The 24,322-nt window shown below is 36.7% G+C and overlaps 1 protein-coding gene across 3 annotated transcripts in view; it reads left to right on the top strand.

Moving 5' to 3' along the window:
* The window catches only part of LOC150075847 (N-acetylneuraminate (7)9-O-acetyltransferase), a 156,865-nt gene that overhangs the window by 86,675 nt on the left and 45,868 nt on the right, over positions 1-24,322 (top strand). For all 3 annotated transcript variants that reach the window (XM_090388141.1, XM_090388140.1, XM_090388142.1), the window contains exons 10-11: positions 3,284-3,373; positions 9,152-9,271. In XM_090388141.1, the coding sequence (XP_090244267.1) occupies positions 3,284-3,373; positions 9,152-9,271 (210 nt within the window). The remainder of the gene's footprint in view (positions 1-3,283; positions 3,374-9,151; positions 9,272-24,322) is intronic.

The following is a 24,322-nucleotide window of genomic DNA, read 5'->3' as shown; positions in this document are numbered from 1 at the left end:
TGATTAGGCTCCTCCACGTCTCTATTATATTTATCAATGACCCTCTGGAGGTAACCGCATTTTATAAGATCTGCGCTAACTTGCCCAATTTTTCTCTCTCTCTCTCTCTCTCTCTCTCTCTCTCTCTCTCTCTCTCTCTCTCTCTCTCTCTCTCTCTCTCTCCTCAGAGGTACTACAATGTATCTTAACCTTACCCAAAAGTGCCCTGGCAACACTGCACAACAATGCTGTGCGCAGTCTGTGCTGACCTATAATGGGTGTACTGGCTCCTACACATCGGTTTCCTAAAAACTGTAGTATTAAGCCTGCAGCCTTCTCTGTACACCATTACGTCCAGGAATGGGAGGGAACCATTCACTGATTCACATGGAAGAAATAATGAGCATGCGCATGGTCAGCCACGTGTGCCGTGAACCTGTTGTTTAAGGATGTGTTGCCTAAACATCATTGTTGTTGGGAAAGGAGGCGGATGCCCCCGAAAGCTACAATCATTGTTTTATCGCTTTTAACCTTTATTATATTTTATTGCATTTTAAAATTTCATCATACATTTTATTTTGTAAGTCAGTTTTTGTAAATATTATTTTACAGTACTGTATCGTCTGGTACATTTTATAATTTTCAGTATTAAACTATTATAGTTAAACGGTTGGTGTACTTGTTTAAATTTGTGATATGAATCATTCTCCCCAACCTTAGAGGCCTTTTTGAACATATATTAATGACCTTCTTCCATTGACTGGAAATCCTATCCATTGTTTTGCCGATGATAGCACATTGCATTCCAATTTCCATTTTGAGAAACCTTGCCCTACTCAATCAGCTTCAACTTATCGAAAATCTGCTACCAATTCCTTAAATGCCGATCTCCAGGTAATTCTCCAGTAGGGCAAAGACAACTTAGTTGATTTCAATCCTTCTAAAACTCAGTCTTGTCTTATATCTCGGAAAAAGGATTCTTCTGCTCCTATGCTTATCTTTGGCGACACTCCGATTTCTAGGCAAAATGATATATCTCTTTTGGGGATTACCCTGACTTCTAATCTCTCTTGGCACAAGCACAATACAAATATTGCTTCCTCTGTATCTAAAATTTGGTTTTTTCTTGCGCTCTCGGCATTACTTTTCTTCCAAACAGCTGTTCACTTTGTACAAATCGCAAATCCGCCCTACCATGGAATATTGTTCCCACATCTGGGGTGGTGCCCCCAAAATCTCTCTCAAGCTTTTTGATTCCATTCAGACGAGGGTAGTTAGGTTAATTAATAATTCATCTCTAACAGAGTCTCTCCACTCGCTGTCTCATAGATGTACTGTTTCTGCTACATGCCTCTTCTGCAGATATTTACATGGGCACTGTTCTTCTGAATTGGCTTCTATAATTCTCGCTCTCTCTTTCAAAACAGTCCGAACACGTGCCGCTGGTGGCGGCACATGTTCGGACTGTTTTACTGTCCGAACTTCAAACTCACAGAACCAACTTTTCATCTTCCTCGTTTATTCATTCAACTGCCGTTTTCTGGAACAACCTTCCTTCATATGTATTTCCTGAAAATTAGTCTACAGAAGTTCAAGTCCAATGTCAACAAATATCTTCTTTCATCTTCTCAACCTCCAACCCAAGCATGGTACTAAGTACTATAGGTTCTAATACCTCTCGTGTTTGGGGTTTACATAAAAAAAAACAGATTTGGCCCTATGTGATGTACGTGGGATAGTATTAGATACCCCAACTGATGTTGCATATGAGCTCAACAGTTACTTTGAATCAATATTTACAGAAGAACAACCCTTTATGTCAATGAGAAATTAAGAGATTGAAGTTGAAAAATATGTAATTAATGATGTTGAAATTTCACATGGTTGAAAAAACTTACGAGCCTACAGGCGAGTAAGGCTCATTGGGTTGACGGCATATACCCTATAATTTAAAGGGAGGTGGCAAGTGAATGCATTGACCCATTGAGGCTAATTATGAGAGCATTATTGGACTCAGGAGAGATTCTGCTGTATTGGAAAAGTGTCAATGTATCTCCAATACATAAGAGCAGTTTTAAGAGTGTAGTGGGAAATTATTGACCAGTCAGTCTAACTTCAGTAGTAGGAAAAATTATGGGGACAATGATCAAGGGTGGAATTCTGGAGCATATGCAGCATAGTTTTGTAAGGGGAAAATCATGTTTAACTTATCTGATTAGCAATTTTGACAGGGTCACTTGTGAGCTGAATTTAGGGAATAATTTTGACATTGTTTATTTGGATTTCAGCAAAGCATTTGACTCAGTCCCAAGTGAGCTGTTACTTTATGTGGAACAGGTTGGAATTGCAGGGAAAATCCTTAGATGGATAGCAGGATGGCTTGAGGGCACCAAGCAGAGGGTTGTGATAAATGGTTATTCTTCAGATTGGGTTAAAGTAAGAAGTGGGGTTCCACAAAGATCAGTATTGGGACCACTGTTGTTTTTGATTATCTTAAATGAAATCTATGAAGGGATAGAGGGTGTGATGTCTAAACTTGCAGATGATGTAAAGATCAGTAGAGTAGTTAATGATCACTGCAAAGCAGAGCTTCTTCAGAGTGACCTAGATAGACTTCAGGGATGGTCAGAAAGGTGGCAGCTATGCTTTAATCCAGAAAAGTGCAAGGTCTTACACCTGGGAAACAGTAACTCCAAAATAACTTTATACACTTGGTGGAGTTGAACTGAAGCCAGTAGCGGAAGAAAGGGACTTGTTTGTGACGATACAGTCACAATACCTACATTGGTAGAGGCTGACAGTTTGGGGAAATTTAAAGGTTAGTTACCTAGGGGAGAAAGGAAATGCATAGGTTGTCTATTTCTCTTCTCTTATTATTAATTATTTATTTTATTTTATTTTATTATTATTTAAATTAATTATAAAAATATTTATTTTTTGTCTGGTGCAGCATAAATAAGCCTTAGGCTTCCTTGCACCATATGGCCATTACTAAGATACATGAGAAAATGCCAAGATTCAGTGACAATGTTGTAATAACTAATATCTTGATTGGGATGATAAAAATAAACTGGATGTGGTATTACAATTTTTTATTGTAATATTTATTTGGACATGTTATAATTTAGAAATGTAGTTTACCATAGAATGGCAGATTTTTTATTTTGTAGTTTAGGTTAAATATTTAGAAAATTTCTCTTATATACATAGATGGTCTCTGTATTTTATTAACTGCGATAGCACAAAAAAAAAAATTTTTAATTTTTACTGTTTAAGGTGAATGCCATGCTTTCCTGTATTTCAGACTCAGATGCTTCACCGAGATCAAACTGATGAATGGAAAGGATGGATGCAGTTAGTAATTCTAATATATCATATGACTGGGGCTAGTCAGGTAGGTTTTTGTTTTATTTTATTTCCAGAAAATTATCATCAGTCATTAGAGTATTTATATTTTACTTGAAAATACTTCTTTTCTTATCTGAATCAGCATGTATGTATGTATTAATAAATTGTTTTAAAATGTAGAAAATTTATTAATTTCCACTTCTTTCCATTCATTTACTATATTTCTGAATTTACAGTATTTTTCATTGTTGAAAAGGTCATATTTCTTTATAATAAAATTTCTGTATAACAAATTTTTTCACAGGAGCGATTGATTTCATTATATAGAGGTCTGACTGTATTTGCTCTGCTAAGAAAAATATATATACAGTAGTCCTCGATTTATGTTGGGGTTAGGTTCCTAGGGGGACAGGTTTTTTTTAGTTTTTAGGAGCATTAGCAACTAAGGCCATATTGCAGGGGGACAGGTGCAAATGGAACCCTTTATATAATGGAGTCAATTGAAATCACATGATTAGGTTCCAAGCACCAAAAAATTTACCTACTACTTTGCATCGATTGTTTTATTTTATTAGCATTCTTCATACTTGTAGTAATAGTTGATGGAGGTATATTCGTAGCCCTACACACATTAGGGTGGCTTTCACCAGAATTCCATTCTCTGAATATTTCACTAGGATTCAGTGAACTACCTTCACCGGACATGGCGTCTCTTTATTCTATTAAATTAAAAACTTTATAACACAATGGACAAAAACTGCACACGACCATCACCAATATTATTTAATTTATTAATAGCACAATTAATAAAAAAAAATGTTAGCGTAATAAATTTCCAACACATGTAAACAACAACCAACTGAATGCTTCACCGCATTGACCTTTACCACCCACATCCACGAGTGGCTACTTTGGGGGTGGGAATCTTTCTCGTCTCTGATAAAAAAAAAAAAAAAAAAAGGTAAACTGCAGCCCTTATCAACCCACTGCAGGATGGAAGCCTTCTCAACAATTCATGCTGAGGGAAATGGACCATAATCTGCCACGCTGGTCCAGTGCGGGTTGGCAAATCAGCCGTATTCAGTAGTCAGGGGCTTGAACCCTGGTCTACTCAAAGAGCATGTGCTACTGCACTCCCACTCCTGACCACTCGGCTATGGAGGCCGGTTTCTCTGATACGAATGCGCTAATTGCTGAGTGGCTCAGATTGTCCTAAATCACACGAACAGTGCATGATACATAGCACAGTATGATGCCGATAAATTTTGTCTGATGATTTTAAACTTTCAGTTTATAAAAAAACTGCAAGAAAAAAATTGCAAAAATAAATTAATAAAAATGAAAATGCCATTGCAGTCAGTGATCGGTGCTATTGTGAATCGGCACAAATCGGACCAGCGGAAAATGAGAGCTACCTGTGTATATATATTGTTGGCGCAAGAAAATTGTATCTTTTTGTGATAGTGGTACTCAAGTTATAAAAAGGTGGGATGCCTATTTTTCTAAGAAATTAAGCAAAATAATATTTTAAGTTCATTAACAGTTTTAGTGACTAACTTTTTTGACTGGCATTATCATTTGCCACCTATTTGGTAAAGTCTGGGTTTTGAATCCTGTTAGTGACAAAGAAAAAAAAAAAAAACTTTTTTTTCAATGCAAGGCTAAGTTGGGCTGTCTTTAATTGACCTGAAGAATGGTGCTTAATCAGTAACCACCAGTGACCAGTCAGTTTTTTTCCCCTGTTTATACTTTGGGAGACAGCCATGTATATTAGATTAGTTCACAAAATATAATACAGGAACATTATCATATTTAGCAATTACATGAGCTTGAACCACATAATGGTTAGTGCAGGAGTACTACTATTTGCCTGCACTAACCACTCAGCTATGCTGAGTATATTTTACACGCATCTCTCTCAGAGGGATAAAAGCATCCACCTTGATTCATAGAATTAATGACTAGACAATCATAATTCATATTCAGGAATATTGTTAATCACTAGATCCCTGGGGGAACCCCCTCTTGTCCCATTGTTAGTCAAGTCATTTTGGCAAATTTAGAAACTGCTTACAGTATGATTACATACCTTCATTATGTGTGCCACATTATTGATGTTCAGGTATGAAGCTTTTGGAGGCAGAATTATTGTTTCTTGATAAACCTCTGAGCCACAGTTCACATTTTATATAAACATTTTTACCAAACAGAATACAATAAAATCATCATTAATTTGTTGATCTGTTTTAGTTATAGTAAAGAATTATTCATTAAATATTAACAAGAGTAATAGTGTTTCCAATATATGACTGGGGGAAGAGTTGAAAGCACATATATCTGCATATAGAAACCTGAACCTTCTCCCTTTTGTACGTAATGATTCAGTAATAGTCCAGCTCTTTTCCATCATTTGTAACCAGAATTCATTTCTTTTCGTAACTCATTCAGTCTTCATTCATGTAAACTAATTTACATTATTTTACAGTCTCCTTGATTTTTAAGCATGTTAGCTTGTGTGCATAAAGCAGCTGTTGTCTTCATGTTTGGCAGACTGACTGAATATTGTGGGTGGATTTTCATAAACTGTTATATTTGGCTTTTTTAGAAAGATTTTTCAAGTCCTCCCAAATTTCTGTGTCTGTCTGTTTTCATGTAATAATTCTACTCCAAGTGGCTGGATTTCAGGAAATTTTATATTTAGCTCTTTTAGAATGATTTTTTTTTTTTTGCCCAATCGGTTATGTCTATCGTTCACGGAAGCTGTTTTCTTTCAACAGTCTGTGAACGATAGACTTAACCAATCGGGCTGGAAGAGGTCTCAAATTGAAGATATTTCTTCCCAGGTGTGCACAAAGTTTATTTAAAATTTAAAAATTCTGAATAGTTTTATTTTACAGAATGGGTCAGTTTTGTACTACAAACGAGAATAGTTCAACATTCACTTCATAGATGGAGCCCCAAGAAGATGTTAACTGTTAAACAAACAGATGTCTAATTTGATAAGATATTTTTTCTAATTAACAGTTTGCACAATCGTGCCATTTGTTACAAAAAATAAATAAAAATAAAAAAAATAATAAAACTCTGCTACCAATTGCAAAATTCTCTGCTACTGCTGTCTACTTTAAAAGAAAAAACTAATTGTTAGGATTCCATCACAGCTCACTATATGTCCCCACATTATGCACACGAGCTCATACACTCACTCCATTTCCATTCATTACATTTAATAAGTTCAGAACTCATCATTTTATCGTTATTGTTATCAACTTTCAGTTTTTTTTTTTTTTTTGTTTTGAGATTATTTAAGGTAAATAATTTAAGGATTTAGAAGTATGTTATGGTCAGAATGCTGAAGATGTGTCTGTCACCATGCTACTCTGATTGTTGAATGTACCTTGCGGCAAAGAAGAAACATGCCTTTTTGTGTTTCTGCAGGTGTATTCAGGGTCATTCTGAAAGACTGATCTTGAATATATTTACACGTATATATTGATACTACATTTCTTTAGGACAGCTAGAGAAAAGCTCTGCTGAAAAACTATTGCAAAATTTTCACAATGGGTACAGTTAACTGTAGCCATTGCATACGTATTGAAAATATTTTTTCCTAGGTGTGAAGAAACATGCGAAAATGTAAAAATTCCAGATAGTAAAAAATCTGAATAGTTTTATTTTACAGAACTGGCCAATTTTCTCTACTAGCATTGCCTACCTTAAAAAAAAGAATAGTTTTATTTTACAGAAATAAGAAAGGATTCAATGCATATTGGCTTACTTGCTCACGACAAAACACAGACTACATTTCTTTAGGACAGCTAGAGAAAAACTCTGGTACCAATTGCAAAATTTTTGCAAGGGGTACTGCTTGTTATTATTTATTTTTTTCTTACATGTCACATAAGCTGTCCATATACTGAATATTGTGGTTGAAGCACTGGATATTTATATTTGTTGTCATGCACTGACTGAAGGAATGAATGGGCAAATGGCAGGTGCATGATAATTATGTTCCCAGTTTGTGCATAAAAGTCATTGTCCTTTTTGTTTTATAATAAATCATGAATTACTATTTGCTAACACATTTGAAATGTAATGCACAGCATACATTTGCTGTTAGTGTTGCTTACTATGGAATATTGTTCCTTCCTCTTCCCCACTAAAAAAAAAACAAAAAAACTCTCAAGCTTCTAGATTCTGTTCAAAACAAGCCAGTCAGGTTAATTAATGACCCTATCTCTTACAAAGTCTTTCCACTTTCTGTCTCAGCCTTTTGGTTTCTGTTTCATGCCTTTTCTGTAGATAATTCCACAGGGACTATTTTTCTGAATTGGCTTCTGTAACTCTCCCACCCTCTTTTGTACCACTCTGAACATTCCACAATCAGTTAGCATCCATCCACTGTACAACACCAAATTCACAGAACCAAATTTTCCTCGTCTTTATTTGTCCCTTCTGCTTTTGTTCTCTGGCACAACCAACCTTCTTTCACATCTATTTCCCTAAAATTATAATGTACAGAAATTCAAGTGTAATGTAAGCAAAATGAATAAGGACGAAATTTTCACAGTTATAAATGATTCTAGAATAATTTCAAGTTACAAATTACTGGAATAAGTTACCTACATGGGTGGCAGAGGCTGACAGTTTGGGAAAATTTAAAGGTCAGCTGGATAATTGAGAGAGAAGGAGAGAGCAGGAGAGAAATGCATAGGTTGTCTATTTCCTTTTCTCTTATTATTATTATTATTTTATTTTTATTCTTATTATTTTTATTTTATTTATTTTTGCTATTTCATTTTATTTTATTATTATTTTTTTTGGCTGGTGCAACATAAGCCATAGGCTTCCTTGCACCATGTGGCCATTACTAATACTAATGGTATCAAACCAACTCTTCTTGTTTTCTTAGCTTTCAACCCATGTGGTATTAAGTACTATAGGTTCTAATACCTTTCATGTTTGGAGTTTTATAAAAAAATAAAATAAAATAAAAATAAAAAGGTGCATGTATTGTAGCAGGCTCATTTTTATTCGATCCCTTAATTTTTGTATACACAGTTCTCTGAGGAGGTTGTTGTATATATCGGAATATGATGTACTGGGTGATTATAATATAAAGTTCCTTAAGTCAATTAGCCAATCAGTGAGATATCAAACAACTTCCACAAATGAGTTTTTTGTAAAAATAAAAAATTCTCCTCCAGAGCACCATGAAATGTGCTAAGCATTATAGCTAGATTTCTCTGTTAGGGTCAGTAAGTTTACAACTATATTTAACACCCGAAAAATACATAACGGTCACAGGTGTATCAATAATGCTACAATAGGATTTTCCTATTACACTTGCATTGCATACATTTTGTATTGTCTTCTAGCAAAAAAATAAATAATATATTTTTTTTCATTTTTGCAGATTTTTTTATGGAAGTTACTTGGTATATTTCTCTTGCTGGTGGGCTATCCCATTTATCTAATTCCTGTTTAGAATTCTGTGATCCTCCTCTATGTCATTGCTTATAATTGCTTTTAATTTAAGTTTATAAGACTTATGCTTTTAAGTATTTTACTTAAAATAACACTAATCACTGATTCTTAGATTGTACCAGTAATATATTAATAAGCAGGTTTTTTATTATTATTATTGTTGCTCTTATATTATTTTTCCCTGATTTTGAGGGTTCAGGATTGTGACTTTTTGGAGTTCCTTGTAGGTTATTATTATTACCCATGTTTTAGTTGGTTAGTTGTTCAGTTGATTATTTTAGCATTATTGACCAAGTTTAAAAACATGATTCTTTGTTAGCATTCTTGAAAATTTCAGGTACTTCCCATCTACATGCACATCCGTGTATTGGTAACATCCTACCTTTTTCTCAGTGGGTATGGACACTTCACATATTTTTGGCATACTGGAGATTTTAGTCTCTACAGAGTTTGGCAGGTAAGATAATTTTGATATATTAGAAGAATAATAAATTTTAGTATTAGTAATAATAATAAAATGGTGTATGAAAGCTATGCTTATTCAGCATCAGCCTTTAAAGAAAAAAAAAAAGTTGCCTAATTCCATCCAGGTATCTGGATGGAATTAGGCAACCCTTTCTTAACTTTATATAAGCTGTCTAGATCTACAAGATTTATTGAAGTTTGCATTTAAAACAGTCAAAAATTTAGTGCCTCTAAATGTGTTTAAATTTTTAACTTTTTTTTTTTTTATGTTGTACAAGTAGTAGTAATAATAGTCATGTGATGCAAGAAAGCAAGCATATGAGCTTATGTAGCATCAGCCAAAAAAAAAAAAAAAAAAAAACAATTTCATGCAACCATTCCCTCTAAAAGTTTGTTCATTTCCTCCTTGAATTTATTTAAGCTATCAACTTCCATAACAACAGATGGAAGTTTGTTCCAGCAATTAACCACCTGCTGGCTAAAGGCAAATTTCTCCACATCTATTCTACAACTGTCCTTCCTCGGTTTGAATTTATGCCCCCTTGGGTTCGTAATCTGAACAAGTGGAAGAATCCCATCAGAATTCAGCATGCTCAACCAATTTAAGGCCTTGTACACCTCAATCAGATCACCTCACAGGTGTCTAGTCTCCAGCCACTGCAATTTGTAGAACTTAAGCCTTTCTTGGTAAGAGGACCCCCTTCATTCCCCTCACCAAACTTGTTGCCCTTCTTTGTACACGCTCGAGCAACTACATCCTTTCTAAAATGAGGCCTCCAGATCTGTACACAGTACTCAAGGTGTGGCCTGATCATTGCCTTATACAGAGGGTTAATTACTTCCTTTTCCCTGCTAGTAAAATTCCTGTATATCATTGACAACACCCCATGACCTACTCTGGCAGCCTGTCTGCATTGCTCAAAAAACTTCATATCTGACTGCATAATCACGCCCAGCTCTTTCTCGTTTTCTATCACCCTAAGTGTAGTACCACACAGTTAGTACGTTCCTCAGGGGTTACTTCTACCCATATGCAATACTTTACATTTGTCAATGTTAAAACTTCTGTTACTGCCTCTCAGCCCATCTGTCTAAATTTTCTAGATCCTGTTGTTACTGCAACAGGATCTAGAAACACACTGTCATTAACAACCCTGCCAACCTTTGTATCATCTGCAAACTTCAACATTAAGCTTAATATACCTTCATCGATATCATTGATAAATATACAAAACGACAGTGGGCCCAACACTGAACTCTGTGGGATTCCACTAATAACATTAGTCCACGAAGAGCAGTGTCCATTGATTACCACTCTCTGTCTTCCCCTACTCAACCACCCTTTTATCCATTGTAGCAACTTACCCTTAATACCATGCTGCTCCAATTTGTACAGCAATTTTCCATGCACAACAGTGTCGAAAGCTTTCCTGAAATCCAAGTATATGATATCAAAATTATTTTTTGCATCTAGTTCCTTTGTAACCACATCATAGTATCCAATAAGATTTGTCAGAGAAGACTTTTCCTTAACAAACCCATGCTGTGTCTGAATTATTGCTGCAGTCTTGTCTAGATGATTCTGCAATGCATCTTTAACCAGTGACTTCATTATTTTATCTGGAACGGAAGTTAAACTAACTGGTCTGTAATTACTCGTGTCACCCTTAGATTCCCCTTTGTGAATTGGGGATACATTTGCACATCTAAATCTTCCGTAGATTTTAGATTTTAGATTTTTCTTAATTAACGGTATAACCCTTCCTCTCTTCCTATCCTTTCTGTACACATTTTACTCCCCAAATTCTAATTCGGCATTCCTAATATCTCTGTGACACCACATCTCTGATAACCCAACAATATACTCCTTTGATACCTTGACCAGCATTTCAAATTCACCAGGTTTATTTACTATACTTCTAGCATTGGTGTACATGCACCTATTCTTATTCTTAGTTACCCTAACACAGCCCATGTATTTATTTGTTTTTATAAGTTATTGAAACATATACATATATGGGCTCTGGGACGGACTGAAACGTCAGAGTCCCATCAGTACTAGAGTTAGTACACTAACTCTGTACTTAATGCAATAAATACATTCCTGAAAAGTGCATGATGCAAAGCAAAAATACAATAAACAAACACAATTTCCTCATAACAAATAATGTAAAAGGTGGTAGTTGGGTCCCAGACTGAAATATATATATATATATATATATATATATATTGTATATAAACAATAGGGATGAATATAAAAGTTATTAGCCAGATCAGATTAATGCCATCAATAGCAGATTGTACATTACATCAGTCTGTAATCTAGTTATTATAGTAAAAGCACAATAAGTACTATACAGATGCTGAACATGTATACAGCTTACAGTATACATAAGGCCAAAATAACTTATAAAGACAAAAATAGCCCATGTAGGCCTACAAGGCCAAACTCTGGAAATAAATATATAATTAGATTAATAGAACATATACCATATTTTCACAATTAATAGAACATATACCGTATACCATTTTGTGTAATGGGATAATTTATGATAAATCAGCTATTAATTGGGTATTAGGAATTAGCCATTCCTCTAATTTTCTATATTATTCTATATTTCATCACATTTAACTATTTAACACCATAAGGTGGCCTCTTATAGAAATACCAGGATCCCTTACTAAAGGATTGGGCAGTTATGCTCCCAGTTAAATCCCATGTACAATTATATAAATGCTTTTTTCTTTACTTTTCACTTTTTACTATCTAACTCTAATTTTTCATACCTCAAGATCTATTAGAGTAATTCGAGGGAAATTGAGGTACTATTACTATACTTATCCCTACTTCCTTTCTCCTTATGTTAGCTGTAGTCTGCTTTTGTATAAATAAAAAATAATACCACGACAGAAATTGAAAATTATAGTTGGCCTTCTTTCTCCTTTTTTCTTATTTCCTTTTTCTATATATTCGTTTCGAAGGTATCTGTTGGGCTAAATGTCATCTTGCCTGTTTGCTACTAAATTATAACAAAATTAAGTTTAAGATTTGGACACTGATAAACAGGCAGATGGGAATCAGAAACAGATAGCTCCGTTAATTATTGGTAGGATATATTGAGAGGGTTAGCCCTTGAAAAAAGTCCCTTTTGATGATCTCTACACCAATAGTTAACTACATAATCATCATTGTATTATATATTCATATTTTATTACTAATTATATGTTTATTTCCTGATTTTGGCCTTGTAGGCCTACATGGGCTATTTTTGTCTTTATAAATTATTTTGGCCTTATGGCCTACAGTAAGCTGCACACACACACACACACACACACACACACACACACACACACACACACACACACACACACACACACACACACACACAGTTGTGCCCCCATATCCACTGATTCAGTTACCCGCGGTTAACCACGGGGGAAAAAAAATGAAAAAACTTAACGCTTACTACTCGCATGTCCAATACAATGCTTCCCTTTATTTTTTACAATTTTGATTTTAAATTAGCATTAGCAAAGGCACATGCTGCAAGAAAGCAAGCTTATATAGCATCAGCCAAAAAAAAAAAAAAAACACCCTTATTTCACCCGTCCACTTGTTCCAAATGTTTGTCAAGTTCTGCCTTGAATCTATTTAAGCTATCAACTTCTACAACAACAGATGGAAGTTTGTTCCAGCAATCAACCACCCACTGGCTAAAGGCAAACTTCCGCACATCTATCCTACAACTGTCTTACCTCAATTTGAATTTATACCCTCTCGGGTGATTATTCTGAGCAAGTGGAAGAATCCCATCAGCATTGAGCATGCTCAAACCATTCAAGGCTTTATACACCTCAATCAGATCACCTTGTAGGTGCCTAGTCTCCACACATTGTAATTTGCAAAACTTAAGCCTTTCTTTGTAAGAGCAACCCTTTGTTCCATTCACTAATCTTGTTGCCCTTCTCTGTACTTGTTCCAACAGCTCTACATCCTTCTTAAAATGAGGCCCCCAGACCTGTATACCGTACTCAACGTGTAACCTGACTATTGCCTTATACAAGGGGATAATCACCTCCTTATCCCTGCTAGAAAAATTCCTGTATATCATTGAAAAGACACCATGAGCTACTCTTGCAGACTGTCTGCACTGCTCAGAAAACTTCATATCTGCCTGCACAATTACCCCAGGTCCTTTTCATACTCTACCACTGTCAGTGTGATACCACAGAGTTGATATGTTACTCTGGAATTACTGCTTCCCATATGTAGTACTTTACATTTGTCAATGTTAAACTTCATTTGCCACCTCTCAGCCTATCTGCTCAACTTTTCTAGATCCTTTTTGCAGCAGTGTACTGTCATTAGTGTCATTAACAACCCTGCCAACCTTCATATCGTCTGCAAACTTGGACATTAAGCCTGATATACCATCATCAGTATCATTTATAAATAGTCAGTCCTCGCATAACACGTGTTTACACTACGTGAATTCGATCATACACAATTTATAAATAGTGGAACAATATCGTATATAACACGAACCGAATTTGCTTATGCACGATTCGCCTTTGTGTTTACAAGAAATGGCAGCCGAATGCGGAATCACCCCAACTGAACACAACACGATAGCAACGAAGAGAAGATTCTAAAAATGTATTTATGTTTTTTATATCGGTGAAGGGGAAATGCATTTCGCCATAATAACGTAAAAACCCACACAATTACAGTTATCGGTATTATCGCAAATGCAATTAGATCGAGTTTACTACCAGTTTATAACAGATTCGCCGACCGGGCTAGCCGAGTGGGTAAAGTACCTGCCCGGCAACCCAAAGGTCGCGGGTTCGATTCCTGCCTCGGGCTTGGATCAAAGTACTGCAAAAACCTTGGGAGGTGCAATATGGCCACAGAAGCCGATGCGCCAACAACTACCAAATCAAAAAAAAAAAAAAAAAAAAATATAACAGATTCCACTAGCAGAAATGCAGCTGGTAATAGTTTTTATAGTTTTATGGTAGTAACCCCCTGAAATGTGTTTTAGTAAAATGTGAGCTAGTGAGGTGTTAGTGTATCTCTGCCTTTACGGTGTTTATTCAGTTGCTACACGCTCGCAGCTTTGTTTATGTGTATCAAGCGTGCATCCTCATTTTGTAATTCTGCTTTATTTCCAAATGAGTAAAATACTTAAAAGGTGTATAAAGAAAGCGTCCTGGTGAAGAACTACAGATGCAGAGAGAAAAAGGAAAGCAGTATCGATAAACAGAGGCGGACTGGGTCAAATATTCTTACCCCCGAAAATTTGTAGCGGCCTCATACTAGCGTTTATGACCAAAATCACACCGGCCTCCAACCTCTTTTGGTCTCTGGCCCACTGGGGTTTCCCCGGTAAGGCTTATGGCCACTCCGCCTCTGTTGATAAAGAAAAAATATGAAATTTTGAAACACTTTGAGCAAAATTAAGACCGTGTGATATTGCACGTGCTACTGGCCTAAATTAGGCACGAAGAGCAGTGTCCATTGATTGCCACTCTCTGTCTTCTCCCACTCAACCATCCCTTTATCCATAGCAGCAATTTGCCTCCAATGCCACACTGCTCCAATTTGTTCAGCAGTCTTCCATGTGCAACAGTATTATAGGCTTTTCTAAGATCCAAATATATGATATCAAAGTTATTCTTTGCATCCAGTTCCATTGTGACTACATCATAGTATCCAATCAAATTAGTCAGACAAGACTTCCCCTTAACAAACCGATGCTGTGTCCGAGCTATAACTGAAGTCTTGTCTAGATGATCCTGCAATGCTTCTTTAACCAGTGCCTCCATTAATTTCCTTGGAACAGAAGTTAAACTAACAGGTCTATAATTACCTGTGTTTCCCTTTGATCCTCCTTTGTGGATTGGGGTCATATTTGCACATCTTCAGTCCATGGGTACCTCCCCTGAGTCTAGGGAAGCTCTCATAATTATGGCTAAGGGTTTGCTTACTTTCTTTGCCACCTCCTTTAATATAACTGGATAGATTCCATCCACCTCAGGTGCCTTTTTTGTGTTTATCTTCAACAATTTCTCCTCCACTTTACTTTCAGTTATTACAAGATTATCTAGCTTACTGCCAGAGTTGAATACACCTCTGGCATTCCCCTCCCTGAATAACTCCTCATGTGTGAATGTCGATGCAAAATATTCATTCAGTTTGTTAACTACCTGAGCACGATCATCAACAGTTGAACCATTGATATCAAGTGGACCAATCTGATTCATCCCCTTCCTTCTAGAGTTTACATAAGTAAAGAACTGTTTGCTGTTTTTCTTTGCATCCTTTGCCAAAGATTTCTCGTAATCTGCCTTTGCCTGCCTAACCTCCATTGTAACTTGGTTACAGACCAGCTTATATCTATCATTGGCTTCTGTGTCACATGTTAATTTATATGTTTCCCATGCATTTTTATTCTCTGTCACATGTCTAATTAGTTCATCTGACATCCATTTAAGCCTAAATCTTGAACGATATTTCTTTGTTGGTATGAAAAGCCTTGTGGCTTCCAAGATTAATTCTTTGAATGCTTCCCATTTTGAATTTGCTGTTGGTAACATCATCAGTTGGTTCCACCATATAAAATTTAAATACTGTCTCAGACCACTGTAGTCACCTTTACAAAAGCAAAAACCATTCCCTTTACCCTTGATGGTAGTTACCTCTTTGAGTAAATCCCACTTCAGCACACTGTGATCACTGCCACCTAGTGGTTCCTTTATTTGCAGTTCCTTTATGCATGAAGAATCACTACTGATAACCAGATCAAGAGAATTACTCCCTCTAGTTGCCTCCTGAACATGCTGCTGTAGAAAACAAATATCCAATAAATCCACAAAAGCCTTGCTAGTGTGTGAGTGACCAACCCACAAATTCCAGTCAATATCCGGGAAAAAATAAATCCCACATTATAAGACACTCTGATTTACTGGCCCACTTTATTTCCCTGCACAATTGCTCATTATACTCATCAGATACATTAGGCCTATAGTAGTAGTAGTAGTGGTGGCATGTGATGCAAGAATATGATGCAGCTTATGCAGCATCAGCCAAAAAAAAAAAAAAAATCACACCATTCCCTTCAAATGCCTGTCCAGTTCCTCCTTAAATTTATTCAACCTATCAACTTCCACAACGACAGATGGAAGTTTGTTCCAGCAATTAACCACCCGCTGGCTAAAGGCAAATTTCCGCACATCTATTCTACAACTGTCTTTTCTTAATTTGAATTTATGTCCCCTTAGGTTCGTAATCTGAACAAGTGGAAGGATCCCATCAGAATTCATCGTGCTCAACCCATTCAAGGCCTTATACACCTCAATCAGATCACCGCGCAGGTGCCTAGTCTCCAGCCACTGAAATTTGCAGAATTTAAGCCTCTCTTGGTAAGAGGATCCCTTCATTCCCCTCCTCACCAATCTTGTTATCTCTTCTCTGTACATGCTCAAGTAAATCTACATCCTTCCTAAAATGAGGCCTCCTATAACACACACCTACTCTCATTTTTCCCTTCCCAGTGCTTATGTCACACCACACAGACTCAACATTGCATTGTCCATCAACATCAATTGGATGCACCTCCTTAGATTTTATGTGTTTCTTAACTAACAGCATAACCCCTCCTGTCCTGTCTATCCTTTCTGTACACATTGTACCCCCCAAATTCCAGTTCTGCACTTCTTATGTTTGTGTGACACCATGTCTTTGATGCCTTGACTAGCACTTCAAGCTCATCGAATTTATTAACTATACTCCTAGCATTGGTGTACATGCAAGTATACATGCACCTGTTTCTACTCTTAGTTACCCTAACACAGCCCATGTATTTACTTGTTCCACTATGACTCCCAGCAATCCTGGAAATTCCCATTGCCTTGCTTTCCAGGCTGCTGCCCAATTGCATTTCAATAGAAGTAGTGCAAGAATCACTTTTACCTCTGCCAGCGGCTACTGTTAATCTATTAGTCCGTGTATCCCCAAAGCTGGCAGTTTTCCAACCCACCTAACTCTGCCTCGATAGCATCAGCAAATATTCTTGCACCCTTTCTCTTTAAGTGTATCCCATCCCTATAGAAGCAGTCTCTCCTGTTAACAAGCACAGACCAGCCTGAGAAAAATTCTATCCCTTGAGCCTTGCACAATCTCTCCAGGGCTGAATTGATCGACAAGGGTCTCATCATATACTCCCTCCTATCGTGTCTGGGCAGAATTGCAGATACTTTCAAATTCAACCCTAACTCACGGCTTTTTTTTTTAATAGCTTCCCTTTATTTTTTTACGATGTTGATTTTAAATCGAATAGGTTCCCTTTATTTTTTACAATGTCGCATATGGTTTGCTCACCAACATAATAATGGTTCATTAAAGGTTTAACAGATGCACCGTTTTCAAACTTTTGAATAATTTCAAAAGCACAACTCTTGCATTTGCCCATAATTTTCTTGATTTCTAAACAAAAAAAAAAAAAAAAATAGTCATTATATAAGAAAAAAAAATTCCTACATCCCTGACATAAATAATGAAACAGAATTTGTTCTTTTCTGGTGTGACGGAACACAACAATTGATGTGACGCACTAAATCAAACTAAACATTTGGTCTTTTTTTTTTTTTTTTTTTTTTTGAGCAGTAGGTGTGAAGACAGTGGGGGTTGCAAGATAATAGGTACATTGATCTCCCAATGACAATTGGGAGAATAGTCTATGCTTATTTACGACTTGCAAAATATCTGTTTATACCTATCTAGTTATTACTTGAATTTTATGATTTCCAGTTGGGTTTTTTTATTTTTTTTTATTTGGAGTCTTGAAATGTCCCAGTTAATCCAGTTCCGGTAAATCGAGAGTCTGCTGTACTTTATTATTACCATATGTAATGTTGGTAATGTCTTACTGTGTGTTTAATTTATCAATTAAACTTTATTATACGTATGTATGTATGTACAAGAAAATCACTTTATATATTGGGTCCGCTTATATCCGTGGACTCCATATATAGGGTATTCGCGGTTTCTGCGGTTTCAGCTCTCCATGGTAGGTCTTGGAATGTATCCCCCATGGATACTGGGGTCTTACTGTATATACAGGGTGTCTCAAAAATATTGGTACAAACGTTTAGGGGAGGTTGGTAACATCTAAAGGAATGTGAATCGCATAGGAACCCATAACCAGAAACGTCACCGTAAGTCAGTAGACGGCGTGGTAGTCACCGCACGAAGCGCATGCATCGATATACGAACTGTGAGCTGGCAGACATGCACCTAGTGTATGGATTAGCAGAGGGCAGTGGACGAGCCGCTCAATGAATTTATGGAGAACGCTTCCCAGACAGACATGTACCGAACCACCATTTGTTTGCGCTTGTGCATCAAAATTTGTGCGATTATGGGTCATTTAGAGGTAACAGGACTAGTGCGGGCAGACCACGTTCGACGCGAACTCCCGTCATAGAAGAAAGTGTGTCGAATGCCGTCCAGAATAATCCTACTACCAGCCCACGTGCCGTTACCTCTGCCTTAGGAGGGCAGTGTACAGTGTGTCTGGCACGACGATTCCTTACACCCCTTTCATCTCCAAAGGGTTCAGTTACTCCTCCCCCAAGATCATCCTGCACCTGTGGCTTTTGCACAGTGGTTTCTCCAAGAAAGTGTTCAAGACTTGAATTTTCCAGCCTATGTTTTGTTTACGGATAAGGCTTATTCAATCAGCACAATGCTCATGTGTAGGCTCACTACAACCCACACGGTGTGCGCCCCGATGTGGCATAACATCGCTTCACAATAAATGTGTCAGCAGGTATGGTCAGTGACTGCTTAGTCGGCCCATACCTGTTACCATCCCGCATGAACTTCACTAAATATCTGATCTTTCTTGAACAAGTTCTACCAGGGTTACTTGACGATGTTCCAGCAAATGTGAGATGCAACATTTGGTTTCAACATGACGGGGCGCCTGCCCATTATGGAAGGTGTGTTCGTGACCATTTGAACAGGCGTTTTTGGTGTCAATGGATTGGCCATGGTGGACCCGTTGCCTGGCCCCCACGCTTACCTGATTTATAGAGCCTTGATTTCTTTCTGTGGGGGGGGCCCCTCAAATCTATCGTGTATGAATCGCCTGAGGAGACGGAAATGGATCTCGTGGCGAGACTCATCTGTGCTGCTGCTACTGTCAAAGAAACACCAGGTGTGTTCGACCGTGTCCGCCAATCCATGCTGCGTTGGTGTCACGCATGAATCGCGTCTCATGGTGGAACCTTCGAGCATCTGCTGTAACATGAAATGCATCCATCTCGTACTCCATTGTTAATATTATGTCAAATAAATGTTTCCCACTAATTACTGTCTTGTGTCATTTCTGCTTCTTGTGCCTCTGCTACTACTTTCCTGTGACGTTTCCGGTTATGGGTTCCTATGCGATTCACATTCCTTTAGATGTTAGCTACCTCCCCTAAACGTTTGTACCAATATTTTTGAGACGCCCTGTATGTTGGAATTATATCTAATGACATTTAGATTTAAATATTAAATCGTGTAAATGTAGGTATTGGCTCCTACATTAATGCTATTGTCTGGTGACAATTAGACATTATACGTGCATGGGTTATATATGTACTTAACTTATTTATACATTATTACTTTTTAAATTATGGTACTACTTGGGAGCATCAGGTTTGTAGTGATCCCAACCAACCCGCTAGTTATACAAAAATTTAGCCCTGGTATGGATATCCTTGTATATAAAAATCTATAACGTAGGTACATATAAAAACAACAAAATGAAAGTAAATTTAAAGATTAGAGAAAGCTGGAGGAAATTAGCAAAAGTTAGTGAAAATTAATATTCTCCCTCATGGCCATACCTCTGTTACTTCCTCTGGGGCTTTGAGCAGACATGTAGCCATACTAGAGGAATGTATTATACATACCCGTTTCTGTAATCTCTATACCAATTTTGCTAGGTTAATTACATGGTGGATAATTTGGAATTATAAGAGTAATCTTTTTGAATATATGTACTTAATTTTAAATAAACAGGGTGGTTTATGTATATGACATCAAACTGTGATAGGAGATTCAAAGCCCTACAGGTATGTATCAGATTGAAATATCATTGTATCTCACCTCCATGTCCTGTGGTGGTCGGTCTGAAAATGTTAAATTTTCCTGCCTACTTTAGGTTTTATGTGTGTGGTACTATTTATTTTTTATTTTTTTTTTATTTTTTATTTTTATGAAAACTCCAAACACGAAAGGTATCAAAACCTACAGTACTTAGTACCGTGCATGGGTTGAAGGAGGGGGAAGGGGGATGCCGGAAACTTTGCTCTAGAGACTAAACATGGGTTTCACCACTTCAAGCCTCCAATAAGCAAAGTGGTGGTATTTCACCGGTTGATGAAAGTCATCTACGATGTACCAGGTTTTATCCATGGTGTTGATAGTTAACCTTGCCATAGGCAAAATTTCATGCTTTAAATTCCTGAGCGTGGGCTGGAGTTGATTGTAATTTAAAGCTTTGTGTGATTATATATTTTTTATTGTATTATTGTGGAAGCAATTACAATATGATATCAGTTTAAGCTAAAAATGATGATAGAAATAAATGGAAATAATTGACTTTACGATATTGATTTAACAATCAACATCTTAAAGTCGATTTCTCATTTTTGTTTAATTGAACAAAAATGAGAAATGATAGATATTAAAATTAAACATGTTATCCATAGGGCGTGGACTGGCAACAGTTTTCTAAGGCATGACAGCCCTGTGTGTGCCCTTGGGGATAACTATTTACAAATATATACAGCCTCTTTCATTGTGAATATTAACCCTGTGGTTTCTCGTTCTATTCCGTGTTTGTAAATAAATCTTGTTTTAGTGGAATGCAATATACCTGCATGGTGATGATGACCTGTGTATTTACATTCATGGTGTTAATAACTCTGCTAGTGGGGATTTGGTTTTGGACATCCAGGTACCATGCGGATAGGTGTCGAGCCACACCTATGTGCAATTAACCTGGCATTCAAATGGGAGCCAATTTATAGCTCTAATTAGAACGTGAGATACAATGATATTTCAATCTGATACATATCTAGATAGGGCTAGATTTATATATAACTAACGGGTTGGTTGGGGTCACTGCAAACCTGATGCTCCCAAGTAGTATCATAATTTAAAAGGTAATAATGTATAAATAAGTTAAGTATATATATATATATTTAAATTCCTGAGTGTATATATATATATATATATTTTTTTTTTTTTTTTTTTGCACTCTGTTTTTATTCTATCATTTGTTCAGATTACAGTCGAACTTGGTTATGACAAGCATTAAGGGACCGACAAAATTTCCTCGTTATAACTGTTACTTGCTATATCTGTGATAGTGGAGAAAGGGAAACTCCTGGGGCCATTAAACAACGAACACGTTATATCAGTGATGAGTTAAATCTACCTCCTATTTTTTTAAATTCTCAATAATTTGATAAAAAGATAGATTCAAAAAACAAAAAAAATATTACAGAGAAAAAAATAATATAAGTATATACCTACATTATTCATATTAATATGCTTTTATAAACTACAATACACTTAATACTAAACACAATTTATTTCTTTGTAATTAAAAACAGTACTACTTAATAATAAACACAATTTCAATTAATCTTTATTTATGAATCTTAAAATTGATGTTTGTTTTCACTTTGATATTTCTTAAGTTTTCCCTTAAAACACTCAACGCGTTAAAAGTCACATTACTTGCATTCCCTCTAAAAGTTTGTCCAGTTCCTCCTTGAATTTATTTAAGCTATCAACTTCCACAGTGACAAATGGAAATTTGTTCCAGCAATTAACCACCTGCGTTGGCTAAAGGCAGAAATTTCTGCACATCTGTTCTACAACTTTCTTTCCACATTTTGAATTTATGTCCCCTCAGGTTCATAATCTGAGAAAGCGGAAGAATCCTATCAGAATTCTTCGTGCTCAACCCACTCAAAGCCTTATACACCTCAATCAGATCACCTCGCAGGTGCCTAGTCTCCAGCCGCTGCAAGAGAACCCCTTCGTTCCCCTCACCAATTGTGTTGCCCTTCTCTGTACATGCTCAAGCAACTCTACATCCTTCCTAAAATGAGGCCTCCAGACCTGTACACAGTACTCAACAATCAACCACCTGCTGGCTGGAATGTTTGCTCCAACAATCAACCACCTGCAGGTGGTTGATTGTTGGAGCAAACATTCCATTTGTTGTTATGGAAGCGTATAGTTTGAATATGACACAAAATATTGGAGTGGATGAACAGGTGATGTGGTAAGGGTTTTTTTTTTTTTTTTTTGTTGATGCCTAGTCAGCATGAGCTTTCTTTCTTGTAGTATTTTCCAATTAGCTACTAATACTAATCTGTTCCTTCTGGACTACCAGTCTTCTGTCAGTTTTTTCCTCCAAACTTTTTGATAACTATTATTCCAATACCATATCTAATTTTGTTAATTCTGTGCATTTACTGTTTAACTTTCTATCTTTGATGGTGCCTGATGGAATGTTTGCTCCAACAATCAACCACCTGCTGGCTGGAATGTTTGCTCCAACAATCAACCACCTGCTGGCTGGAATGTTTGCTCCAACAATCAACCACCTGCTGGCTGGAATGTTTGCTCCAACAATCAACAAATGGAATGTCAACAAATGCAAACAAATGGAATGTTTGCTCCAACAATCAACAAATGGAATGTCAACAAATGCAAACAAATGGAATGTTTGCTCCAACAATCAACCACCTGCTGGCTGGAATGTTTGCTCCAACAATCAACCACCTGCTGGCTGGAATGTTTGCTCCAACAATCAACCACCTGCTGGCTGGAATGTTTGCTCCAACAATCAACCACCTGCTGGCTGGAATGTTTGCTCCAACAATCAACCACCTGCTGGCTGGAATGTTTGCTCCAACAATTAACCACCTGCAGGTGGTTGATTGTTGGAGCAAACATTCCATTTGTTGTTATGGAAGCGTATAGTTTGAATATGACACAAAATATTGGAGTGGATGAACAGGTGATGTGGTAAGGGTTTTTTTTTTTTTTTTTGTTGATGCCTAGTCAGCATGAGCTTTCTTTCTTGTAGTATTTTCCAATTAGCTACTAATACTAATCTGTTCCTTCTGGACTACCAGTCTTCTGTCAGTTTTTTCCTCCAAACTTTTTGATAACTATTATTCCAATACCATATCTAATTTTGTTAATTCTGTGCATTTACTGTTTAACTTTCTATCTTTGATGGTGCCTGATGGAATGTTTGCTCCAACAATCAACCACCTGCTGGCTGGAATGTTTGCTCCAACAATCAACCACCTGCAGGTGGTTGATTGTTGGAGCAAACATTCCATTTGTTGTTATGGAAGCGTATAGTTTGAATATGACACAAAATATTGGAGTGGATGAACAGGTGATGTGGTAAGGGTTTTTTTTTTTTTTTTTGTTGATGCCTAGTCAGCATGAGCTTTCTTTCTTGTAGTATTTTCCAATTAGCTACTAATACTAATCTGTTCCTTCTGGACTACCAGTCTTCTGTCAGTTTTTTCCTCCAAACTTTTTGATAACTATTATTCCAATACCATATCTAATTTTGTTAATTCTGTGCATTTACTGTTTAACTTTCTATCTTTGATGGTGCCTGTCTGTGTGGTTATTCCAGTAGCATTTTTTTGTTTCATTGTTGCTTGTCAGAAAACCAGGACACTGCTTTTCCTGGTTCCTTGACAAGCACAATAGGGACCTTGTTAACTTGAGAAATGTGCCAGTTAGTATGCGTCTCATTTGCTTTATTATACCTTAGCAGGCTGGCTTCCCGAGAATAGGTTATATCACTCAAAAATAAGTGCACATTGGGGCTTGACTACAGTTGATTCCAGTCTAGCTTAGGAGATGTAGGGGTCTCTTCCTCCTAGTTAGATAGCCTCACTCCTTTCAGTGGTCTGCCTTCAGATTATTCTTCATAGAGAT

The sequence above is a fragment of the Mastigoproctus giganteus genome, chromosome 13 (assembly GCF_048544385.1).
Source record: "Mastigoproctus giganteus isolate SK-2022 chromosome 13, ASM4854438v1, whole genome shotgun sequence".
NCBI lineage: Eukaryota > Metazoa > Arthropoda > Arachnida > Uropygi > Thelyphonidae > Mastigoproctus > Mastigoproctus giganteus.
Note: the sequence above shows the minus strand (reverse complement) of the source record. Positions and strands in the feature narration are given on the sequence as shown.